Source organism: Esox lucius, chromosome 21, assembly GCF_011004845.1.
Source record: "Esox lucius isolate fEsoLuc1 chromosome 21, fEsoLuc1.pri, whole genome shotgun sequence".
Classification (NCBI taxonomy): Eukaryota; Metazoa; Chordata; class Actinopteri; order Esociformes; family Esocidae; genus Esox; species Esox lucius.
Window position 1 is genome coordinate 20,629,629 of NC_047589.1, and position 21,989 is coordinate 20,651,617.

At 42.4% G+C, this 21,989-nt stretch overlaps 1 protein-coding gene across 1 annotated transcript in view; it reads right to left on the reverse strand.

Moving 5' to 3' along the window:
* tgfbr1b (transforming growth factor, beta receptor 1 b) overlaps nt 1–21,989 on the reverse strand; it is a 56,101-nt gene that overhangs the window by 23,102 nt on the left and 11,010 nt on the right. The window contains exon 2 of the mRNA XM_010885702.5: nt 3,993–4,247. Coding sequence (XP_010884004.3) covers nt 3,993–4,247 — 255 coding nt within the window. The remainder of the gene's footprint in view (nt 1–3,992; nt 4,248–21,989) is intronic.

Genomic DNA, 21,989 nt, shown 5'->3' on the forward strand with positions numbered 1-21,989 from the left:
CAGTCGTTAGGTTTTAGACTAATTTCTTCCCGGCCGAAAAATCTGCAACTTCATTTTTTTACATGTTACATTGACAATGAGTATGTATTGGAGGTAATTCCCAACCCGAGGTACTATGTGGACAGGAGCCTCAAGGTGAAACATTTTATGGATCAAGTCTGTTTAATCTAAGTGATCATATGAAGGCTTGGGCACAAAGTCGCTTGGTTTGTGGGCAGACCCGAGAGGAATTAGCACGTCGTTTGTAATGCAATTGTAACGTTCAAACTGACTACTTCTCAGCAGAGAATGCTGTGTAAATAATGTGACCACGCAAATAATACAGACTTCTCGCTCTCATTGACCTTTACTAGCAATTTTTACTACTGTTTTTCTGATTGGCTCAAAGCAGGCCTCTAGCAACTAGCGATTCAACAAAACAAAACGCTAAGCGCTAGACGCTAGCCGTGGGTGGAGTTAATGATCGGAGGTAAGACAAGCACCAGAGTGCAATTCAAATTGTTATATTCTATCTGGAGCCTATCTTTGACAAAGTATCTCCAGAAGACACTGATAAATGGGTCCATACATTACATGCAGTAGACACACCTTCTAGGATGAATCATTAGGACCCCACAGTGAAAGCAGCGAGAGCGAAAAAAGAGAAGCTTGATATGCCAAACAGAAACACTGGATTTTAGTCATAAGACTGTGTGAAAGGTTCCTACTGTGTTGGCTACTGAATAGCTAGCTAGTAAGCTCTTCTTATTTAAAGTTTTTTGCCGAAAATAAACTTCAACCACAACTCAATACTGGTAGCCATTCTCCAACACTGTAGAAAAATAAATGAAACTAAAAGGGTCAGGTTTACATACAATATTTTATTATTGTCATTTAGCAAACACTTAACGGGTCAGGGGTGGGCTTAATTTGAACAGGAACTGAGAAATGTTTGAATTAGAAGAGGGGAAAAAGAAGAAATCTACTTCTTGCCAAAAACTGGGCCAACACACTGCGTAGGCAGAAGCCATCTGTTGCATACAACTTATACATGTCCCATACAGTCAGCTATCCCAGAACCATATGTCCATTCAAACACCTCCACTGTGAACCAGTATAGGCTAACCTAGGCCCACACTTTAAAAGTGATAGTTTGTTTGATTTTGGCTAATGTTATTGTCAAGCATGCAAGGTGAACTCTGGAGACCACTGGTCATAGCACTAAGCTAGTTAGCACTGACTTTGCAACACTCACTGTAACAACATTTAGTAATTTTACAAACTCTCCTGAGTATTTTGTAAAATACATTCAAAGCGGTTCTGAATAGTTTTTTGGCAGAAAGTATCCCATTTACATTACAGTTGGGGGATGGAAAATAAGGCCTTTACACACTGCATTGTTCCAGGCTAGGACACAAATAATGTTTAGTACATCTGACTCTTGTTTTTCTGTTTTTATCTTTTGGGTCAGCGGCAGATTAGCCACAAGTCAGCGTCATGCCTTCTGAAAGTATTCAGTGTTATACACATCATTTAAATAAAATATTATATATACAAATATTGATTTATTTTTACAATCTACACCCCATAATGAAATCCTTTAGATTAGTGCCAATTTTCTTAAAAAAAATGAAATCTCCTCTAGTACATAAGTATTCAGCCCCTTGATCATCACACTCCAAACTAAGCTAAGCTGTATCCTGTGTCCTTTGATCATCCTGGAATATTTCTCATTTCCACCTGCAATAGAGATATATACAGTGGGGCAAAAAAGTATTTAGTCAGCCACCAATTGTGCAAGTTCTCCCACTTAAAAAGATGAGAGGCCTGTAATTTTCATCATAGGTACACTTCAACTATTAGACAAAATGAGAAAAAGAAATCCAGAAAAACACATTGTAGATTTTTTATGAATTTATTGGTAAATTCCATAGGTAAAATAAGTATTTCTGGCTCTCACAGACCTGTAACAACTTCTTTAAGAGGCTCCTCTGTCCTCCACTCGTTACCTGTATTAATGGCACCTGTCAGTATAAAAGACACCTGTCCACAACCTCAAACAGTCAGTCACACTCCAAACTCCAATATGGCCAAGACCAAAGAGCTGTCAAAATTGTAGACCTGCACCAGGCTGGGAAGACTGAATCTGCAATAGGTAAGCAGCTTGGTGGGAAGAAATCAAATGTGGGAGCAATTATAAGAAAATGGAAGACATACAAGACCACTGATAATCTCCCTCGATCCAGGGCTCCACGCAAGATCTCAACCTCGGGGTCAAAATGATCACAAGAACGGTGAGCAAAAATCCCATAACCACACAGGGGGACCTAATGAATGACCTGCAGAGAGCTGGGACCAAAGTAACAAAGGCTACCATCAGTAACACACTACGCCACCAGGGACTCGAATCCTGCAGTGCCAGACGTGTCCCCCTGCTTAAGCCAGTACATGTCCAGGCCCGTCTGAGGTTTGTTAGAGAGCATTTGGATGGTCCAGAAGGGGATTGGGAGAATGTCATATGGTCAGATGAAACCAAAATATAACTTTTTTGGGAAAAACTCAACTCGTCGTATTTGGAGGAGAAAGAATGCTGAGTTGCATCCAAAGAACACCATACCTACTGTGAAGCATGGGGGTGGAAACATCATGCTTTGGGGCTGTTTTTCTGCAAAGGGACCAGGACGACTGATCCGTGTAAAGGAAAGAATGAATGGGGCCATGTATCGTGAGATTTTGAGTGAAAACCTCCTTCCATCAGCAAGGGCATTGAAGATGAAACGTGGCTGGGTCTTTCAGCATGACAATGATCCCAAATATACCGCCCGGGAAACGAAGGAGTGGCTTCGTAAAAAGCATTTCAAGGTCCTGGAGTGGCCTAGCCAGTCACCAGATCTCAACCCCATAGAAAATCTTTGGAGGGAGTTGAAAGTCTGTGTTGCCCAGCGACAGCCCCAAAACATCACTGCTCTAGAGGAGCTCTGCATGGAGGAATGGGCCAAAATACCAGCAACAGTGTGTGAAAACCTTGTGAAGAACTCTTTCATTGACAACAAAGGGTATATAACAAAGTATTGAGATGAACTTTTGTTATTGACCAAATACTTATTTTCCACCATCATTTACCAATAAATTCATTAAAATCCTACAATGTGATTTTCTGGATTTTTTTTCCCTCATATTTAAGTGTACCTATGATGAAAATTACAGGCCTCATCTTTTTAAGTGGGAGAACTTGCACAATTGGTGGCTGACTAAATACTTTTTTGCCCCACTGTATGTATGTATGTATGTATGTATGTGTGTGTGTGTGTGTGTGTGTGTGTGTGTATCTATGTATGTATGTATGCATGTATGCATGTATGTATGTATGTATGTATGTATATAGTCAAATACACATATTTTATTCTTATCTACCTTACTTTGATTCTTCACCATGTATTCACATTTCTCTAACCATCACTTCTGATGATGGTATATTTTACCTTATTTTCCACTGAATGATGTTGGCTTGTCAGATCATCCAACAGTACTGTCTGTATTTTTCATCTCAACAGAAATACCATAACTCAACAACCCATCCTAAACTTTATTTCAGATGTCTGCCGCCAAAGTAGAGAGCTTTTTGCCAAACCCCTGAGCTATCCCTTTGAACACGTTGCGTTGGGTTGTTAAAACCCCGATTCCCAGACGTTATTTCTGTCCGAGTTGTTAATTCTGTGGTTTCTGCGCTCAAAGCGTTGTCGTAACGGTGTGTTTTGATGGGGAATGAGTCGTACTGACACTATGGCTCAGCCAAACGCAAGGCAGGTATGATTATCATAATTGAAGGGCGAGGCCTACTAAGGACTGGCATGTTAATAACACAAGGGCTTGGCTAACTCCATTTCGTGTGAGGGCTCGTGTACACTGAAGTCTACCTCAGCACATCGCCGTCCGCCAGCACACTAAACACCACAGCTGGCGGGCGGCTCATAAGGGCTGTGGTGACGGACAGACACGCACAGCAGACTGACCTGGGATGTCACGGAGGTCAGGGTTCTTGTTGCACCAGTCGGTAGCGCAACACATGGGGAAGATGCCGTTGTCGTCCTTGACGGAGGGGGCACAGATGAACGGGCGGTCGCGGGGTATCAGCTCGCTGTCGTGCACGCACATGTGCCCATCTGTGGTGATCTGGCTGCCAGACTTCATGACCGCCACAAAGCACAGGCCGGTCGTGGAGCATGACGAGTTGGCGCTCTGGCACCGCTGGCAGTAACACTCCAGAGCTAGACATGGAGAACGGGTGGAAAGAGGCACAGAGACGGAAGGAGAGGAAGAAAGGGTGCAGGGTGAAGGAGAGGAAGAAAGGGTGCAGGGTGAAGGAGGGGACAAGGAGAACAAGAGATTAACACAAACATCCCCACAATGAAACACCTGTGAGAAATTTTGCAAACCAGTACATAGTGCTCACGCGCTCACACACACACACACACGCACACACACGCACGCACGCACGCACGCAAACACTGTTTGCGACTAATCAACAATAGTATGTCAGCCAACTCAGTGGTGTAATCCACTTTGCCACCCGTGCCATCATCTCACTTCCTCTTAGCCAGCAACCTCACCGCTCATTGGGAGCCAGGACACACGCAGATGAAATCTGAGGCAACAGCAAGACTCTCATCCACTCACACAACAACACTCCCAGCAGCACCGTGCTGGTTTTCGACTTACACATTACATGAGCCACGCAAAGTCCGTTTCAGAACGACTCCTTATAGAGCCAGTTTCAGACCTACACATTTTAAGTTAAAATGGCTGAGGGCTTCAGAACTAAACATTGAGTCTGTTCTGATTTGCATCAGATAACCTCTGTTCCCATTTCATCATGGCCACACCCCCTCTCAGCATCATCCATCCATACACCTTTCCCCCCCTGCATTATTTATACCAATGTTTTATAGTTGCTGTTTTTAACCTAAACTGGGAGACCTGATTAAGACAATTAGTTAATGATTACTTTAGGATTACCTAAACCAATCAGGTTTGGTTGTCTTAATATGGCTGGATGAGTGAAGAAAATTTAAGACCCGGCAGACGGAAGATCTGTGCATTTTCTTCAACTTGAAATTAGACTTTAGGAGTTTGTGAATGAGTTCTCACTTGCTTAACATCTGTAGTCCTCACTTTGTCAAATTAAGAGTGTTTTTACATTACAATGTTTTGACAGTTTAATTTTTTAAAATAACAATATCAATTGATGCATGTCATTTTCTAAGGTAACATGGGTCACTTACCCAACAGACACTCTGGCAATTACTGAGGTCTAAAGAAATTGCCTATCTTAATGTGTATTGGTGGTGCAAGAATTCTGGTTCTGAAGTCCTTTCAGCTCCATATATAAACACCAAAAAAAATTTGTTTTGGGAAGCAACAGAAAATATGTCAAACTGGCTCCTCAAACATTCTATAATCACCAGCAATAATGCATACTATCACATAGCGTTCAAACACAGTGACTATGTTGGTAACTAATGAGGCTCTCTCTGTCAACCAAGCGTTGTTGCTGGGGATAGTAGTTCCAGGGAATTAAAGTAAAATAAATCCAGGGAATTGAATTAGAGCTGACAATTAGATTATTTGCACAAAAACATGAATTCAGTAGGCTAATTCAATTTAATGTAATTCTTAAGACTGCTGTCCATTAGATCTGTGTCTACTGGCATTATGACCTACACTTTTCTTTTTACTTTAGAGGACAGGGTAATGTGATTGGCACCTTCTTAGTGTCTGCTATGACACTATTAAACAGAGTACATGCAGCTTCTTTGGAATACCTTGCATTGAGTGTTAATACTGGTCTTATTGAGAGGTCAATCAGACTGCCGGAAAGTGCAACCCAAACCACACAATGAGCCAGCAAAGCATACGCAATCCCTGGTAAAGACAAAAAAAAAGAAACACAGTGGCACTTGGGTCACAGGCACCCAGACAGTGTGCTTGGCCAATCTGAAACACAACACAGCCACCAGACATTATGAAATATTTACTGAACCGATAGACACTTGTTACGCAAGGTGCTTTCACGGGGGGTGGGAAGGGCCTGTCCACTGGTGGGTGGGGGGTGCAGCTGACTACAGTGCTGGTGGAAGAATGTCCTCCCCTCAAACACCACCTGGAAAAGCTGGCAGACTGCAAACCCAAACCCCTGCCTGGATGTGTGTGTGTGTGTGTGTGTGTGTCCGTGTGCATATTGGTGGGAGGTGGGGGTGTGACAGAAAAAAAGAGTGACAGCAAGAAAGAAAGAAAGACAGATGAATACCAACAGCGAGAGACACAGCTTAGAGACCTGGACAGTGACATAAGAGTAACAGACAAAACAACAAGGGGGGGGGTGGATTTCAAGTCCTTTGTGACCAACTTCAGAGGGGAGGAGCAAGGCAGGCCTCCTGCTAGCCCCTCCCTTCAGACAAACCCAAACCACCACTCCCTCCATCTCCACAGACAACTATTTTGGCAGCGGAGCCTATCTCAAGTGTCTAGACAGTCTCCCTACTTCCGCCTAAATAAAAGATTGCGCAATATAGCCTAGCGTCAGACAGAGGAAGAAAATCATGCGGCTGTGTCTTCGGAAGGTTGCTACGGGTCCTACAGGAGCTTCTACCATGGGAACGTCTGCCCCCCCCCACCCCACCCCACCCCCCTTGCAACAACATGTTGTTATGAACCATTAATCTGAATACAGATGTCAAAGCATGATGGAACTTTAGGTTCCAACCCTTTTGTCCTTCAGTGATCATTGGGGTAGGAGACAGCCATGGGGAAGATGGGCCGGCGGGCAGACAGGTAGGCGTGGGACTCACAGTCACAGTCTGTTCCTATTCTGGACGGGGAGGGTGCGACTCAGCGCAAGCCCGGCATAGGACAATGAATCACAGACAGACAAGGCAGGCACAGACTGGGTCAAGTAAACATCGGAGGGTGGCAACACTTTTACAGCACCTCATCTGATCTCAGACCAGTCTAGTAAGAGGTACTTCAGGACAGGGCTCTCTAACAGAGTTCTACTTTCATTCTCTGGAGTTAACACCTACAGGAGGGTACAGTTGTGATCATAAGTTTGTGTACCCTGGCAGAAATTGTGAAATTTTGGCAGTGATTTTAAAAATATGACTGACCGTGCAAAAAAAAAAAAACTGGATAGGCTATATGAATATTTTTATTCACTACCCTTCACTATATGAGCATAGTGAATATATGAAGACATTTATTATCACATGCTGTTCGGCTCCTTTTTAAATCAGAATGATAACAGAAATCACCCAAATGGCCCTGATCAAAGGTTTACATACCTTTGAATGCGTGGCCTTGTTAGAGACACACAAGGTGACACAAACAGGTGAAATTGGCAATTGAAGGTGAATTCCCCACACCTGTGGCTTTTTAAATTGCAATTTGTGTCTGTGTATAAATTGTCAATGAGTTTGTTAACTCTCACGTGGATGCACTGAGCATGCTAGATACTGAGCAATGGGGAGCAGAAAATAACGGTCAAAAGACCTGCATAACAAGCTATTATTTACTTCATAAAGATGGAAAAGGATGTAAAAAGATATCCAGAGCCTTGCAAATGCCAGTCAGTACTGTTCAATCACAACTATTTTAGAAGTGGAAAATGTGGGGATCTCTTGATACCAAGCCAAAGTCAGGTAGACCACGAAAGATTTCAGCCAAAACTGCCAGAAGAATTGTTTGGGACACAAAGAAAAACCCACAGGTAACCTCAGGAGAAATACAGGCTGCTCTGGAAAAAGACGGTGTGGTCGTTTCAAGGAGCACAATACGACAATACTTGAAAAAAAATTAGCTGCTTGGTCGATTTGCCAGAAAGAAGCCTTTACTATGCCAATGCCACAGAAAAGCCCGGTTACAACATGCCCGACAACACCTTGACATGCCTCACAGCTACTGGCACACTGTAATTTGGAGTGACCATAAGCACTATGTTTGGAGAGGGGTCAACAAGGCCTATAGTGAACAGAATACCATCCCTACTGTGAAGCATGGTGGAGGTTCACTGATGTTTTGGGGGTGTGTGAGCTCTAACGGCACAGGGAATCTTGTGAAAATTGATGGCAAGATGACAATTTGCATTCTTCTGCACAAAAGCTGCGCATGGGACGCTCTTGGACTTTCCAGCATGACAACAACCCTAAGCAAAAGGCCAAGTTGACCCTCCAGTGGTTACAGCAGAAAAAGGTGAAGGTTCTGGAGTGGCCATCACAATACGTGCCATCAGACGTGCGGTTCATGCCAGACGACCAAAGACTTTGCATGACCTGGAGGCATTTTGCCAAGACAAATGGGCAGCTATACCACCTGCAAGAATGTAGGGCCTCATAGACAACTGTTACAAAAGACTGCATGCTGTCAGTGATGCTAAAGGGGGCAATTCACAGTATTGAACAGGGTTCAGTTCATTTCTTTCTTTGTTGCCATGTTTTGTTTTATGATTGTGCCATTCTGTTATGACCCACAGTTGAATGTGAATCCCATGAGAAATAAAAGATGTGTTTTGCCTGTTCACTCATGTTTTCTACATACATCACCAATTCTCCAAGGGTATGCAAACTTTTGAGCACAACTGTAGATCTCCAGGAACAGGGTTGGAGTTAAAAACTACAGGGGGGTAGATCTCCAGGAACAGGGGTGGAAAGCTTTGCTTGAAGAGAAACAGTTGACTGTCTAGATGTTGGGATGTGTGTCGGCCCGTCATCAAACCGTACAGACTGAACTCTTATCGGCAACTTAACTGGACCTTGAGCTGCTAAAACTCTGCTAGAGGAGAGCAGGACAAAATACCTTGTACTAGGTCAACACTTCAGTAATTTAGCTCTCAATTACACTCAGTGCATTTAACAGAGTTAGATAGGAAAAGTAGAAGCAAGATGAGAGGGAAAAATAGAGAAAGAGGTGGAAAGATAAAGAAGTGGGGTTCGAAAGAAGTGGGTGTCAAAAGAAGTGTGGAGTTTGTCATTTGTATCTCCTTTAGTGAGACTTATAATTAAGGTTTCTTGGCTATTTACAATGTTTTATTCAAATACTTGATGGCTTTCCAATATTAGTTAGGGTTCAAACTGCAAGATGTTGGTTTTAAGCTAGTGAGGGGCACCAAGATATAGTCCTTAGCCAACAGCATGATTAAGAGTTCTAGCTTTAAAGTTGGTGACAGGTGAAAATATTGCAGTAGGGTTGAGAATGCGGGAAACTAATGGCAACAGCGAAAATGCAGCAAACATCATCACAATGAGTATGTACACACACACAAATGCACTGAATTACAATATTTTAGACACAGCACTTTGGAATCGGTAATAAGTGTAAGCACTTATAACTTTAACACGTCACACTATTGCCTAATTATTGCCCGATTTCAGAAGTGAGATTATCTCTGCTGGTTATACCAAAATGTTTGAAAATTGCCATTCATAATCACATTTGGAATGCAACCCCCATACAGGAATTCAAACACATGCAGAAATACACACCCACACGGACAGACAGACAAACAATGCTGTTTATTCACTTTCATGTGAATACATTCTGAGTTAAGAAATGTCAATTTGCACCGAATGCTGAGGTGTTGGACTAAATGGCAAGATGGTAGGCGTAAGAAAGTGTGTCCTTAGATAGCGGTGTTTAAAGCGGCTACAATTACACCAGGGAACAGGGGAGCGTAGCTGGCACTGAAAAAGCAGGCAATTTCTCTAGTATTTGGCAAAGCACCATTTGTTAGCTGTCATAAAATGGAGAGAAAAGAAAACAAATGTTCTCCGTCTCGACCCCTCCCTCTCCGTTTCGACCCCTGCTGCTTTGCTTCAGCTACAAGTAAACAAACGCAGCCTGCTTAAGTAGCTCTCTAGACATTAGAACCACTCCCAGACACAACTGGAATTATTTCTTAATTTAGGGAGGGGGGGGGGGGTTCAGAAGGTCAGGTGGGGGTGTAAACTTGACAAATAATTTTCTGTTTTCCCCTACTCTCAATTGAGTCCAAACAACAACAACATACAAAATAGCACAGGATAGGGGTATATTTGCAGCCAAATATAATTTTAGGGGCTAGTACTTTGAAGTGCAGCCTTTGACCAAAATAGCAGCAAATTGTTCTTGTGTGAATTTGCTGCTTCTCAGTGAGCTTGATGACCTTTTTTAATGAGAGTGCAGAGCATACAGCCTCTGCAGGCTTTTCTTCATCCCCTCTACGGTACTATGTGCCCACTGGTAATGTCTCAGATGGTGTCCACAAGAGTTGTTTTATCCTACAAAGAAAAGTCCCAGAACCTTATTTGTCAAAGACCACCCGCTGAAACAAAAACATAGGGGAAACACTGCTTCTCTTTGCTTTCATCCAGATGTTACAGGCACTGGCCCCCTGCCCCATTCTGTGTCCCTCCTCTCCCCATCTCTTCTAACCTGATTAAATAACAATAACCAACAGATCTTTAGCTGTTAGTTGCAGCCCTAAACACAGGCAAACACACACTGGATAAAGAAAGGAAACTGGAAGAGGGCAGGAATAGAAAGATGTGTAGCAATGTAATCCAACGTTCCGTCACAGTGCCAAGAGAATGGGGCAGGACTTAAAGAGAAGTGGATGGGGACAGAAGGGGGGTTAGCTACCAACACCAGTCAAACCCTAGTACCCAGGATGCCCCGGGCTACAGCATTAAATGCACCGTTTCCCACACACATACTGTAACCAGACAACGCACCAACAATCCCGAGCTGGCAGCGAGTTGTTAGGGGGCTAAAATATTCCCGTGTCCTGCCCCCAACCCCCTTTCTGTAACAGTGATGATAGACATAGAATCAAGAGCGGGGGAGCAGACATGCTAGATCTAACAGCAAATCAATACTCGAGCAGAGGGGCATGAAATTAATTTTGAGTAGTCCGCATCAGGAGTTCTGTCGCATAATTTACATTTTCACCGAGGTCAGGATATAATATCCCATTTCGATTGGTCAAACAATTTAGTCAGGCGCAGTAACGTGTGCACAGGCTGCATCGAGACAATACGAGAGAGCCGAACGACAACATCAACAACAAGCCAAAACCGTACAGGAGGAAGCGAAGGTGCATATCCTTGCTGCTGGTTTCTCCGTCGTTCCATCCCCTAGGACACACTAACCAGTCTTCAAGAACCTCCAGTGAAAAGATGAGCCCTGCTAATCATTAGCGGAGCCAGCAGCTGCCTAGAATCAAATGAATAACAGAGACATGGATGTTGGGAAGGCTGCGAGCTGCTTGTCTGTAATTGTACTTTATGGGGTGACGTTTCATTTTTGACCCACGCAACACCCACCAATTAATTTTCCTACTTTTTCCAAATAGGTTTAGTATGACACATATTAATAGACTTCTATGTATTTCACCCAACGACCTGCCAAAAGGCCAAACATTAGTTGCATCAAAATGACAACTCCTTGCCTACAGCACCAACCAAAGCCTGTCCTGACATAATGCTTCATGGCTTCGAATCAGAGCCTCAGGTGTGACTAAGCACTTGACTGGTACACTAGGATTGGCCATGCTGCACATAACTTCACTGGCTGAATAGTCTAGTCAATTTTAATGGATTCCTCACCGATTTCAAATTCAGTGAAGACCTGAGCCGTCTTCTCCTTCCATCTATCTCACCCTCCTCACATCTCCCCTCTCCACCCCTCTCCCCTCCCTACCCCTCTCCCCCTCCCCTCCATATCTCAACCCCGTCTGTGCCTTCCTCCCTACCTCTCCCCTCCCCCCTGCAACTCTCCTCCCCCCTACCTCTTCTCCTCCCTGCCTCCCTCCCCCCTAACTCCCCCTCTCCCTGGACTGCTGTTCAAAAATGACCTGTTGGCAACAGGCCATAAACAGAGCAGATCCATATAGCACCACCCCCCCCGTCTTCCTTCCCGGAGACTACATGTTGATTAGACTTCGGCTAGCACAGTGATTCTCAAATCTCCCCTCGGGACACCCAGGCATTTAACAAATGTAGCTGTAGCTGCAGCTTTGAACTAGGCTGCCCTGATTCACCGACTCGAAAGGCTTAACGACTACACCACAGGATGAATCAGGTGTGCGAGCTATGGAACAGTTCAACTACATGGAAGGGCCGCCGTCGGGGGACAGGTCGGCGGGGTTCGAGGGCCGTTTGCCTAGCCCACTTAACTGCCAGCAGACGCTCTGATTGCATACAAACCTGACCAGCCTTGCATACCGATGTGTCCCTGTTGGGGTTACCTGAAAGCCGGGACAACAAACATTCAGTTATGTTCACCAGTGTTCACTATCCCCGGCTTGTGAAATGTCAATAACATCCAAAAAGGATCTCTGGAGCTCCGGGAGCTTAGAGCAACCCAAAGGGACTAGGTTTGCTGGGCTGGAGTAGAAGAACTGCGCTGCTCATTGAAGCATGGCGATGTGGTGCTTGACCATTCCTTCCACAAGCCGGCACCTGCCCTCTACATCCGGAACACCCATCAGGGACATGGCGTGCCAACCCGGGACGTCACACTCAATCTCTTGACCAAACTTTGTCTAGCGGAAATGATGTTTTGCGCGGCCAATAAAGCAGCGCACGTCTCATGCTTCCCGGAGAGTGGATATGGCTTCTGGCCCTGTGTGAAGAAAAGGATGCTCATCTATTGTCAGAGTACCTAACCCTTAAGAGAAGCTGCTGGGGCTGGGGACATCTCACTACGTCCATGCCCTGGAACTACTCTATTTTGTCTGACCCCTCTTTATAAGAAAAACAGCACCTCCACAAACCCGCATCACATGCAAATCCAAACATTTAGATTCTACTGTATGCAAACCAGACATGCCTTTAAGGCACTCCTTGCAAGTCCGAGTCAAGTCTCAAGTATTTTAAGCACTATAGGCTGTAGTTTGGTCTATAAGTCCTTTCAACATAAGGTGCACTATTTTATGGGCTCTTTTAAACCAGCAGTTGATAATCTAGTACACTAATACTTAATAGTTTTAGTCATCCTGAGGCGGGGCCCGGCCTAATCTATATACTGTTCTATCAGGCATTAGCCAAATTGTCTAACTATTTTACATAGGTTAGCCACGGGTAAACAGCTCTTTGTGTTCTGTATGGTTATATGTGTTGACAAGATTTTAGCAACTGTAGCTAATTAACTGTCAAAGATTCGAAACAGGCCCAATTCTTGACAGCAAACTATCATTAAGCTTCTCACTGAATGTAAAAAAAAATCTGTTGCCAAATTCTATTACAAATGAAACAGTTGCACTATCGCTAACTTTACCAAGGTGACTTTCAAATGTAATCGCTTGAGCTACCGGACCAGAACAAAGCATGAAGGCAGGTTTTTTCCTTAGTTTTATCTATTCTATATTTACCTTCCAAGTGTGAACATTTCCCTGACACCAGTCACAAGTCCAATGACTACAAGTCCAAGTCAAGTCTTAATTCCTTTGAACAGATCGCAAGTCAAGTCACAAGTGCCACTTGAGTCCAAGTCCGCGACTTGAGTCACCAACTCTGATGCAAACACAGTAGGATATGGAACTGTACCATCCACTTTCCAAATGTACACCGCAACACTGTAAAATCACGCAGACGCTGGCACATGCTGGCATGGCTATGCCACAGTGCAGAGGGAATAGCCAAAAGGTTTACAGGACTGCTACTCCCTATGCCAAAAAGCCACAAAGACTATTTTGAGATGCCTAAAACAAGTAAAAAGCTGATGTCAAAGAGTGCCTGATGGTCTATGCTCAACTAGGACCTCCTTATCCAAAATACCAGCAAGAAACCGCAACAGGGCTGCATAGATTGCTACAGCACAACAGAGAAATGGCAAACAGAGAAAACACTGGTGACAAATTAAACAGCCATTCACACTGTTTTAAGTAATTTTTTCCTTAGTGTATTTCCCCAAAACTTTTTTTTTTTTTACATTTAACGCATTAAATTAGAAACGAATTACTGTTGATAGCTAGCTAATAGCTAAACAGTAGCCAACCTCAGTTAACTGTCATGAAAACACCGGTTAACTAGTAATTTTTGATTTTCATAATGACTTGGTTTCAGGTAGGCCTAACTTTATTAAATTGTTCTATTAATAAAGAACTTAAAAATAGACAGAAGAGAAACAGAAGTGAATAGACTAATTGACTGTACGGAACTCAAGACATATACTACTCTCAATCAACATCCAATATTTGTTGTTGTTAGGCTTTCCCAAAGTTAATTAATTTCTTCAAAGTTCTATCAAGCGGATTGGAGAGAGAAATGTTTTGTTGCCCTCACTCCTCCTAGGCGAGAGAGCAGCGTGTTTCAAGATGAAGACTGTGTCTCTAACCACTACGCTATTTAACAATGGGTAGTCAGTCAGTCAGTGACATTGGTTCTTCTTGGCCCCCCTCACTTACATGGTCCAGCAAAACCCCACAGTCAAATGGATAAAAATGTATTCCCACTTTAAGCCCTGTATCCTAGTAAGGAATGGATTTTCTCTCCTTGCAAACAAATCCAGACAATTATGCCTTGATAAAGCTGATAATCTGGCCAGTAGAATGCACACTGAAAAAGCTAATTCTTGTCAGAGATACAGTGGGCTAAGGGCGACGCCACATCTTTCTGAATGAAACAACAGCAGTCATCAAGACCCCTCCCCCCGCAAAGACATTTGCAAATGACGCTGCTATTTTAGAGAGCGATTACAATCCAGTCATTGAAGTCCTCAAATGGCTCCAATTAAGTAAATTTCATAGCACACAATCTGATTACGACTAAATAATAATTTTTTTTGACAGCATTGGGAGGGGGGCAGGGAGGAGTTTGCAGGGAGGAGTTTGCCAAGACCAAGCTTCAAGTGCCTGGTGCCCCAACAAGCCCCCAGAGAGGCTGCAAATGAAAAGGATGCTAGAAAGTTTAATCTAATACCAGCCACGCAGCATAGAGAAAGGAAAAGGCAACAGCCTCAGATTTCAGAAATCAATGGCAATTGGATTTCACATATTCAGACCCTGTGGCTGCAACCTCTGATGCAGTAATTTAATTTTCTTGCATTCAACAGCAGTGGCCAGTTCGATGGCTATGTAGAGAGGGAAGAAAGGAAGGAAGACTCCTTGCTTGTTTTTAAATCTGTGTCTTGTGTAGATGACTGCGCCAGTCCATACGCAGACTGTTTTCCCTTGCATACAAAAGCTCTTTGTCAGCATTTCATTCAGGCCTCAATGCACGGTAAGATTTATAGTAAAAGGCGACCAAAATAACTCAAATGTGTAAAAAAAAAAAAATCTTGCTTTCATTGAATATTACTAGATTTCTAACAGGTGCAGTATATCATCCGAAGCACGTACGATAAGAATGTGAACATGTCATAAGGTTGTCATTGGTGAGGCCTATCTTTTTGTGAATGGCCCACTGATTACTGCAGTCCATATGACCAAAGAGGATTTAACTATTTTCAGATCTAGCCTATAATTACTGCTGTTCCTGAATCACAGAGGGTTATTATTTAATCCCGGTGTTTCCTTGATAGTCCCACCACAGCGGTATGCGTCATCCACACCGACCTATCAGGTCAGGCATTGGTCCTGGGCTGCTCACGGCAATGAGACAGATTTGGCCGTCACCCTGAACACTGAAGTAACGCATGGCCTACTTCACTTTAGCTCTCACTACACTTGAGACAAACTTTGCCTGGGGATAAGGGCGCTCTCCTGCTAATAAATCTATATTTTATTCTGAGTGTCATAGCTTCGAGGAGATTCAGCATTGTGTGGAGAAGCCAAGACAACAAGATTAGAGACAGAGGAGTTCTGAGTCATGGAGAATTAGGATCCAATCAAATGGAAGTGAAGTGCTGAAGCTTTTGAGTAGGGCTGCAGCCATCGATAATTTGAATAATCGATTATCCTATGCATAAATTCTTAATTATTCAAAAAATAGAAAGACAAAAAAAACATGGCTCACGCTCTATGTGGTATTGTTCTTTCCACTCAAAAATATAAATAACTAAAGTATTGTTCCTAAGAACCTATGATAGACAATACCAGTTTTACAGTGAGGGAAAAAAGTATTTGATCCCCTGCTGATTTTGTACGTTTGCCCACTGACAAAAGAAATGATCAGTCTATAATTTTAATGGTAGGTTTATTTGAACAGTGAGAGACAGAACAACAACAACAAAAATCCAGAAAAACGCATGTAAAAAACGTGGTTTGATTTGCATTTCAATGAGGGAAGTAAGTATGTGTGCAAACCTGGTGGCCAACTACTATTCCTATAATATAGGGAGATGTTCGAGTACCTTAAATAATAATTAAAATAGCGGCAGACTTACGCTACCCCAGTGTTGATCACGGCTGTTATTCAAAGAAAAAAAGTCTGTTAGATGTTTTGGAAAAACAAAAATGTTCAAGTTCACCCTGCAACTGCTAGCGAATACGTCCGATTTAAGCCAGCGAGTGGCACAGACACAACAGGATGGATGTTTAGAGTTTAAGCTTTAAGGTGGCTGTCTGGAAAACATATTTGATACTGGAAAATATATTGTTCTACAGTTAAGAAAGTTTGCATAAATACTGGCAAACGTACCAAATGCCTTCACATTGAATGGGTGCTGTTAATGTTTCAGACACAGGCTGAACCTTGAAATGGGTACAAACTTTAATTTTATATTCAGTAAGAACATTATGTAGGCTATTATTTATATGATCTCATTTTAGAAGTGAGGTTATCTACCCTGTTTACACCCAAGTGTTGAAATCGTAATTTATAATCATAATTGCAATATTTTGCCCACGAAGGAATTGTAAAGTAGCCCAGTATTTAATCCAAATTCTCCACCCCTTGTGTAATCCAAATCTCTGCCTTTTCTTAAGAGTTGACAACTTATATTTTAGTTAAAAAGGCATTAACATATAAAAATGGTAGGTTTTGGCCCACAGAGAGATCAGTCTACTAAATAAGGATTATATTTGTTTGTTTGTTAATACTGTAGGCCTATTTGTAACATAGGCCTGTTTTATCGCGAGGCATAAACACGGCCAGACGTGATGTTTTTGTATGACTGTCAAAGTCCTAATTGGAAAACAACATTACACTCGCTACCTGAATATACTCATCCACGTCTTCATCTCCGCCGTTTTTTGCCTGCCATGACGTCATTTGAAACACATGGGATACGGGTATATACTGCCCATTTCAAGACAAGCCATTGTGTTACGCACTTGATATGTGGTAACGTCAAATAATGGTATATTTACCTACAGGTCTCTCACTGTTTCAGTTACCATGATATCCCTGTTGCAGTTCGAGACTTAACTGTCAGCTCAATGCAACTACCACTTCACCCGTGCCACACTCTCTGCATACATACTAAACCCCCTCTATAGATCTTGTAAATTAAACATAAGTTTCTGTCTATATAATGTTGAACATGCTGAGTATCTGCCTATATTATTAAAAGACTGAATCAAATTGAGTATGTGTACGTGAAACTTGCCGACTAAGCAGTTTCAGATTCCGTAGATGCCTCAAAACACACACCTTGAGAAAGATAATTCAGTAACTATTCTTATTGCAAACACAGGGAAGTCAAGGCCGCCTATTCATTTGTGATTCTGGACCCTATTGTACTCCAGTGAGGAAAGCTCAAGGGTGCTTCTTTACTTGTTCTTATGCATAGTCACCACTATCCTAGGCTACATATCCACTGTAGGCCTGGGCATTTATAAGCTGTCAGTACTCCCTGTATATAGCATTCCTTTGTGGGGGAATGCTATATACAGGGACCACTGCACCTTTTTGCTTTTCTTTCCAAAAAAGTTGAAAAGGGAAGCGGAGTGAGGAACAGAAGCTTTCAATTTGAAGTGGTCTCTTAATTTTAACTCTTCTGTTCCTCACTCAAAACCTTCCTTTTCAGCTTTTGTGGAAAGAAAAAGGTGCAGAGGTCAAAAACACCAGCCAAAAAGGTTTTGAACAAGGTCTTGATTTTACTGAGGCCTGTGCTTCAGAATTACATCCTCTTTGACCTTGCTTCACCTCAAGATTTAACTATGTAAATTTTCTTAGCCACTGCCAACTCTCTCTCTCACGCTTGTGGCTGAGGTAAATTGTGTTCACCACCACCCATCCTTGAGGCACTTCAACGGTGCACAACGAGCATGTTGTCCAATTCATAGCCAATTCCTACTGCTTGGTCTATGCAGCCTTTGTTGTGGCATGCAAAGTGATTTATTTCTATAAATACTCCTTATTGGTGATGAATCAAAATGTATATTCCAATGATTAAAGAACTGAACTGACGATGGTTCTGGTATGTTGGATTCTATTTTATTTTTTAAACTTTCTTTTGCAAGCTCAACACACAATTCACACTTAATCTAGTTTAGTGCCAGCTAATGTAGTAGTGAAGTACAATGACCATAATCCATTGTGCACCAGGGCGCAAGAGCTCTCTTTGCACTCGGAAACGGAATCATTCACACTCCTTGATGCAGGGCTCCAGACTATACTAATCAACTTAAAGACAGAGTCACCAGCACATGATTGGGTTGCACCACTCAAAAATTGTTATATTATAATTGCAGTAAAACAAATATGTTCATATTAGTATATTTCTATGTAAACATCAATTCAGTAATTTCATTAGATTATACGTCTATAGTGCAGTCCCTTACATATGATTTGGCTACTAGCTCTTTTTACTGACTCAGTCATTCAGTGTAAGGCATAAATCTTTCCACATTTCATTCAGTAACAACTAGATAACACCATGACCCACTGCCAGCATACAATTAACTGAAACTAAAGTAATGATTCTGCATTCCTCTTCTTCAGAATGAGGGCTATTGCTTTGGTTTTGGACATTTAAACATGCGGTTTAAATAAGGTACATTTATAGCTGTTAGGCAAACAAAAACTTGTATTTCGTAATGCGATGTAGCTTCAGCTTTGAGACGATTGTGTTTTGCCAGACAGCTGCCAAGGAAATTAACACTTCTTGCAAATTGCAGAGCATTTCTAAACATTACTCGTAGTTCACTTATTGCTCATCACAAATAAGGCAGTTTCACTAATAAGGTCAGTTTTACACATTTTAGTAAATACATTTTATATATATCACATATATAAAAACCTGAAATATCACATTTATGAATGTGTACAAACCCCTTTACTCAATACTTAGCTGAAGCACCTTCGGCAGCGATTTCATCTTTGATTCTTCTTAGGTATGATACGACAACCTTGGCACACCCATATTTGGGGAGTTTTTCCCCATTGTTCTCTGCAGGTTTTCTAAAGTACTGTCAGATGGGGAACATCACTGCATTTTCAGACCTCTCTGGAGATGTTTGATCAGGTTCAAGTCCAGGCTCTGGCTGGGCCACTGAAGGACATTCACAGACTTGTCACTCCTGCAGTGTCTAGGCTGTGTGCTTAGGGTCATCTTCCTGTTGAAAGGTGAACCTTCACCACAATCTGAGGTCCTGAACGTTCTGGAGCACATTTTCATCAAGGATCTGTTTGTACTTTGCTCTGTTCATCTTTCCCCCGATCCTGACTTAGTCTCCCATTCCGAGTCATTGAAAAACACCCCCACGGCATTATGCTGCCACCACCATATTTTGACGTAGGATGGTATTGTTCCAGGTTATGAGCGCAGCCTGGTTTCCTCCAGAAGTGGCGCTTGGAGTTTCATCTTGGTTTCATTAGACCAAATCATTTTGTTTCTCATTTTCTGAAAGTCCTTTAGGTGCCTTTTGGCAAACTCCCAAATGAGCTGTCGTGTGCATTTTACTGAGGACAGAAGCTTTTTAACTGAGGCTTTTGTCTGGCTACACTACAACAGATGCCTGATTGGTGATATACTGTTTGGAGATGGTTGTCCTTCTGGAACGTTCTCTCATTTCCACCCATAAACTCTGTCAAAGTAGCCATCAGGTTCTTGGTCACCTCCCTGACCAAGGCCCTTCTCCCTTGATTGCTCAGTTTGGATTGGCAGCCAGCTCCAGGAAGTTTTTCGAGGTTATTGGTAACCTTTCCCAGATCTGTGCCTCGACACAATCCTGTCTTAGAGCACTACGAACAATTCCTTCAACCTCACAACTTGGTTTCTGGCTCCGACATGTCAACTCTGGGATCTTCGATACAATAGGAATGCAACAGTACGCCCCCTACGGTTCAATACGCACACATGAACCGCAGTTACGATATGCTGGTCGTTATCCTATCATTTCCAAAACATGCTTATTGCGCTGCAGATTGCAAGCATATTGTAGATTTAGATCCACAGAACCAGACGCGTAGCTTTTGAGCAGGTAAGGCAGGCAACATCGTGGGGCACCAGGCTGTTAGGGGGACCAACAAACTTTACTCCTGAGGCCTAACAAACTTTACTCCACAGCAATTCACAAAATGTGACAATCGCAGTGACTGTAACCCCCACCCACTTAAAAAAACAATGGGGCTCGCTAAAGGCGCCCCACGGAGAGAGGGGAAACTAAAAACTCATTCTCTCAGATCAAACATGCTAATGGTGAGCACTAACAAGACAGAGAGAAGCAAATTTGAAGAGGCACCACCGTCCTTCAAATCCGCTGTGTGGAAACATTTTGGATTCAGTGTTCAATACAATAACCAGGGTAAGAAGGCCGTAAACAAAGTACAGTCTGCAAGCATTGCTTTTGCCACTGTCGTTTACTAGGGATGTAATGATATCAAAATCTCACGGTACGATACAATTTCGATATTGACCTCACGGTACGATATTTATTGCAATATTGTGGAAAAGCTCACGGTATTGTTAAATAGCTCACGATAATGTTTGTGATGATAATAGCAAAAAAAATACTGACATTTATTCTGCTTTTGCCAGTCAACAGGCAATTTATTGTTGTATTTATGGATCATGACAACATAAAACAATAGGGAATTCCCTTTAAGTGCAAACAAAGATCAAGTTAAGTCAGGTTTAAATGTGCAAGGCAAATACAGCCTTTTAAAACTGGTATTTAGGAACATAACTTAAACTTAAATAAAATAGTCAGTCAAAAAGCCTTTAAAAAAAACTGACCTATCATTTAGCTTATGTTCACATTTTTCATCAGAAAGGGAGAAGAAAAAAAAACAGTCTTTCCCGTGTTGTATCGCAGTTTACTGTGGCAGTGCTTGCACATAGTCCATTGTCTGTCCACCACCTTCTCTCCTTTAGCGTTTTTTGACACGGCGAAACCAAAATGTTTCCAGACATCTGATTTAAAAGCTGCAGGGGCTGGCACAATCTCAACTTCGGGGTTGTTGTTTTCATCCTTACAAGTATCGCTGTCGGCCATGCTGGCTTGCTGTGAGCTTGTGTGGACAGCGTGCAATCCTATTGGCTTAACAATGGTTGTTGTGACGACGCAGCGCAAAGGATCATGGTCTATGTAGTTAACAATGATTTGTTCCGCGGGACTGTGTTTATTCCTCTCGCTTTTTGACGGACACCTGTCCTTTTAATATTGTAACCCAACCACGACGATATCGATACACGTTTACCACCGCGATAGCTCGATATCGTCAATATCGTTACATCCCTATCGTTTACCCGAGTGGAAACACTTCTAACATGATGATGTCGTTCATACAGTTACGTGACCCACAAACCACGATACGTACTGAACCAAAGGCACACTGTACCAATGTATCCCTAATAAAGACCGGTGTGTGCCTTTCCAAATAATATCCAATCAAACTTGCAATAGGTGGACTTACAATGGAAACAAGATGCAAAATAGCTCAATGGCGAGGGTCAGAATACGCACATGTAAATAAGAATTCAGTATTTTTTATACATTTGCTAAAATTTCTAAGCACCTATTTTGGCTTTTTCATTGCGGATTATCGTGTGTAGATTGAGGAAAAATATGTAATCTATTTCAGGAAAAGGTCACAATATAGCAAATGTAAATACTTATTATTGTTCCCTATTACTACATAAAAACTAGCACAGTG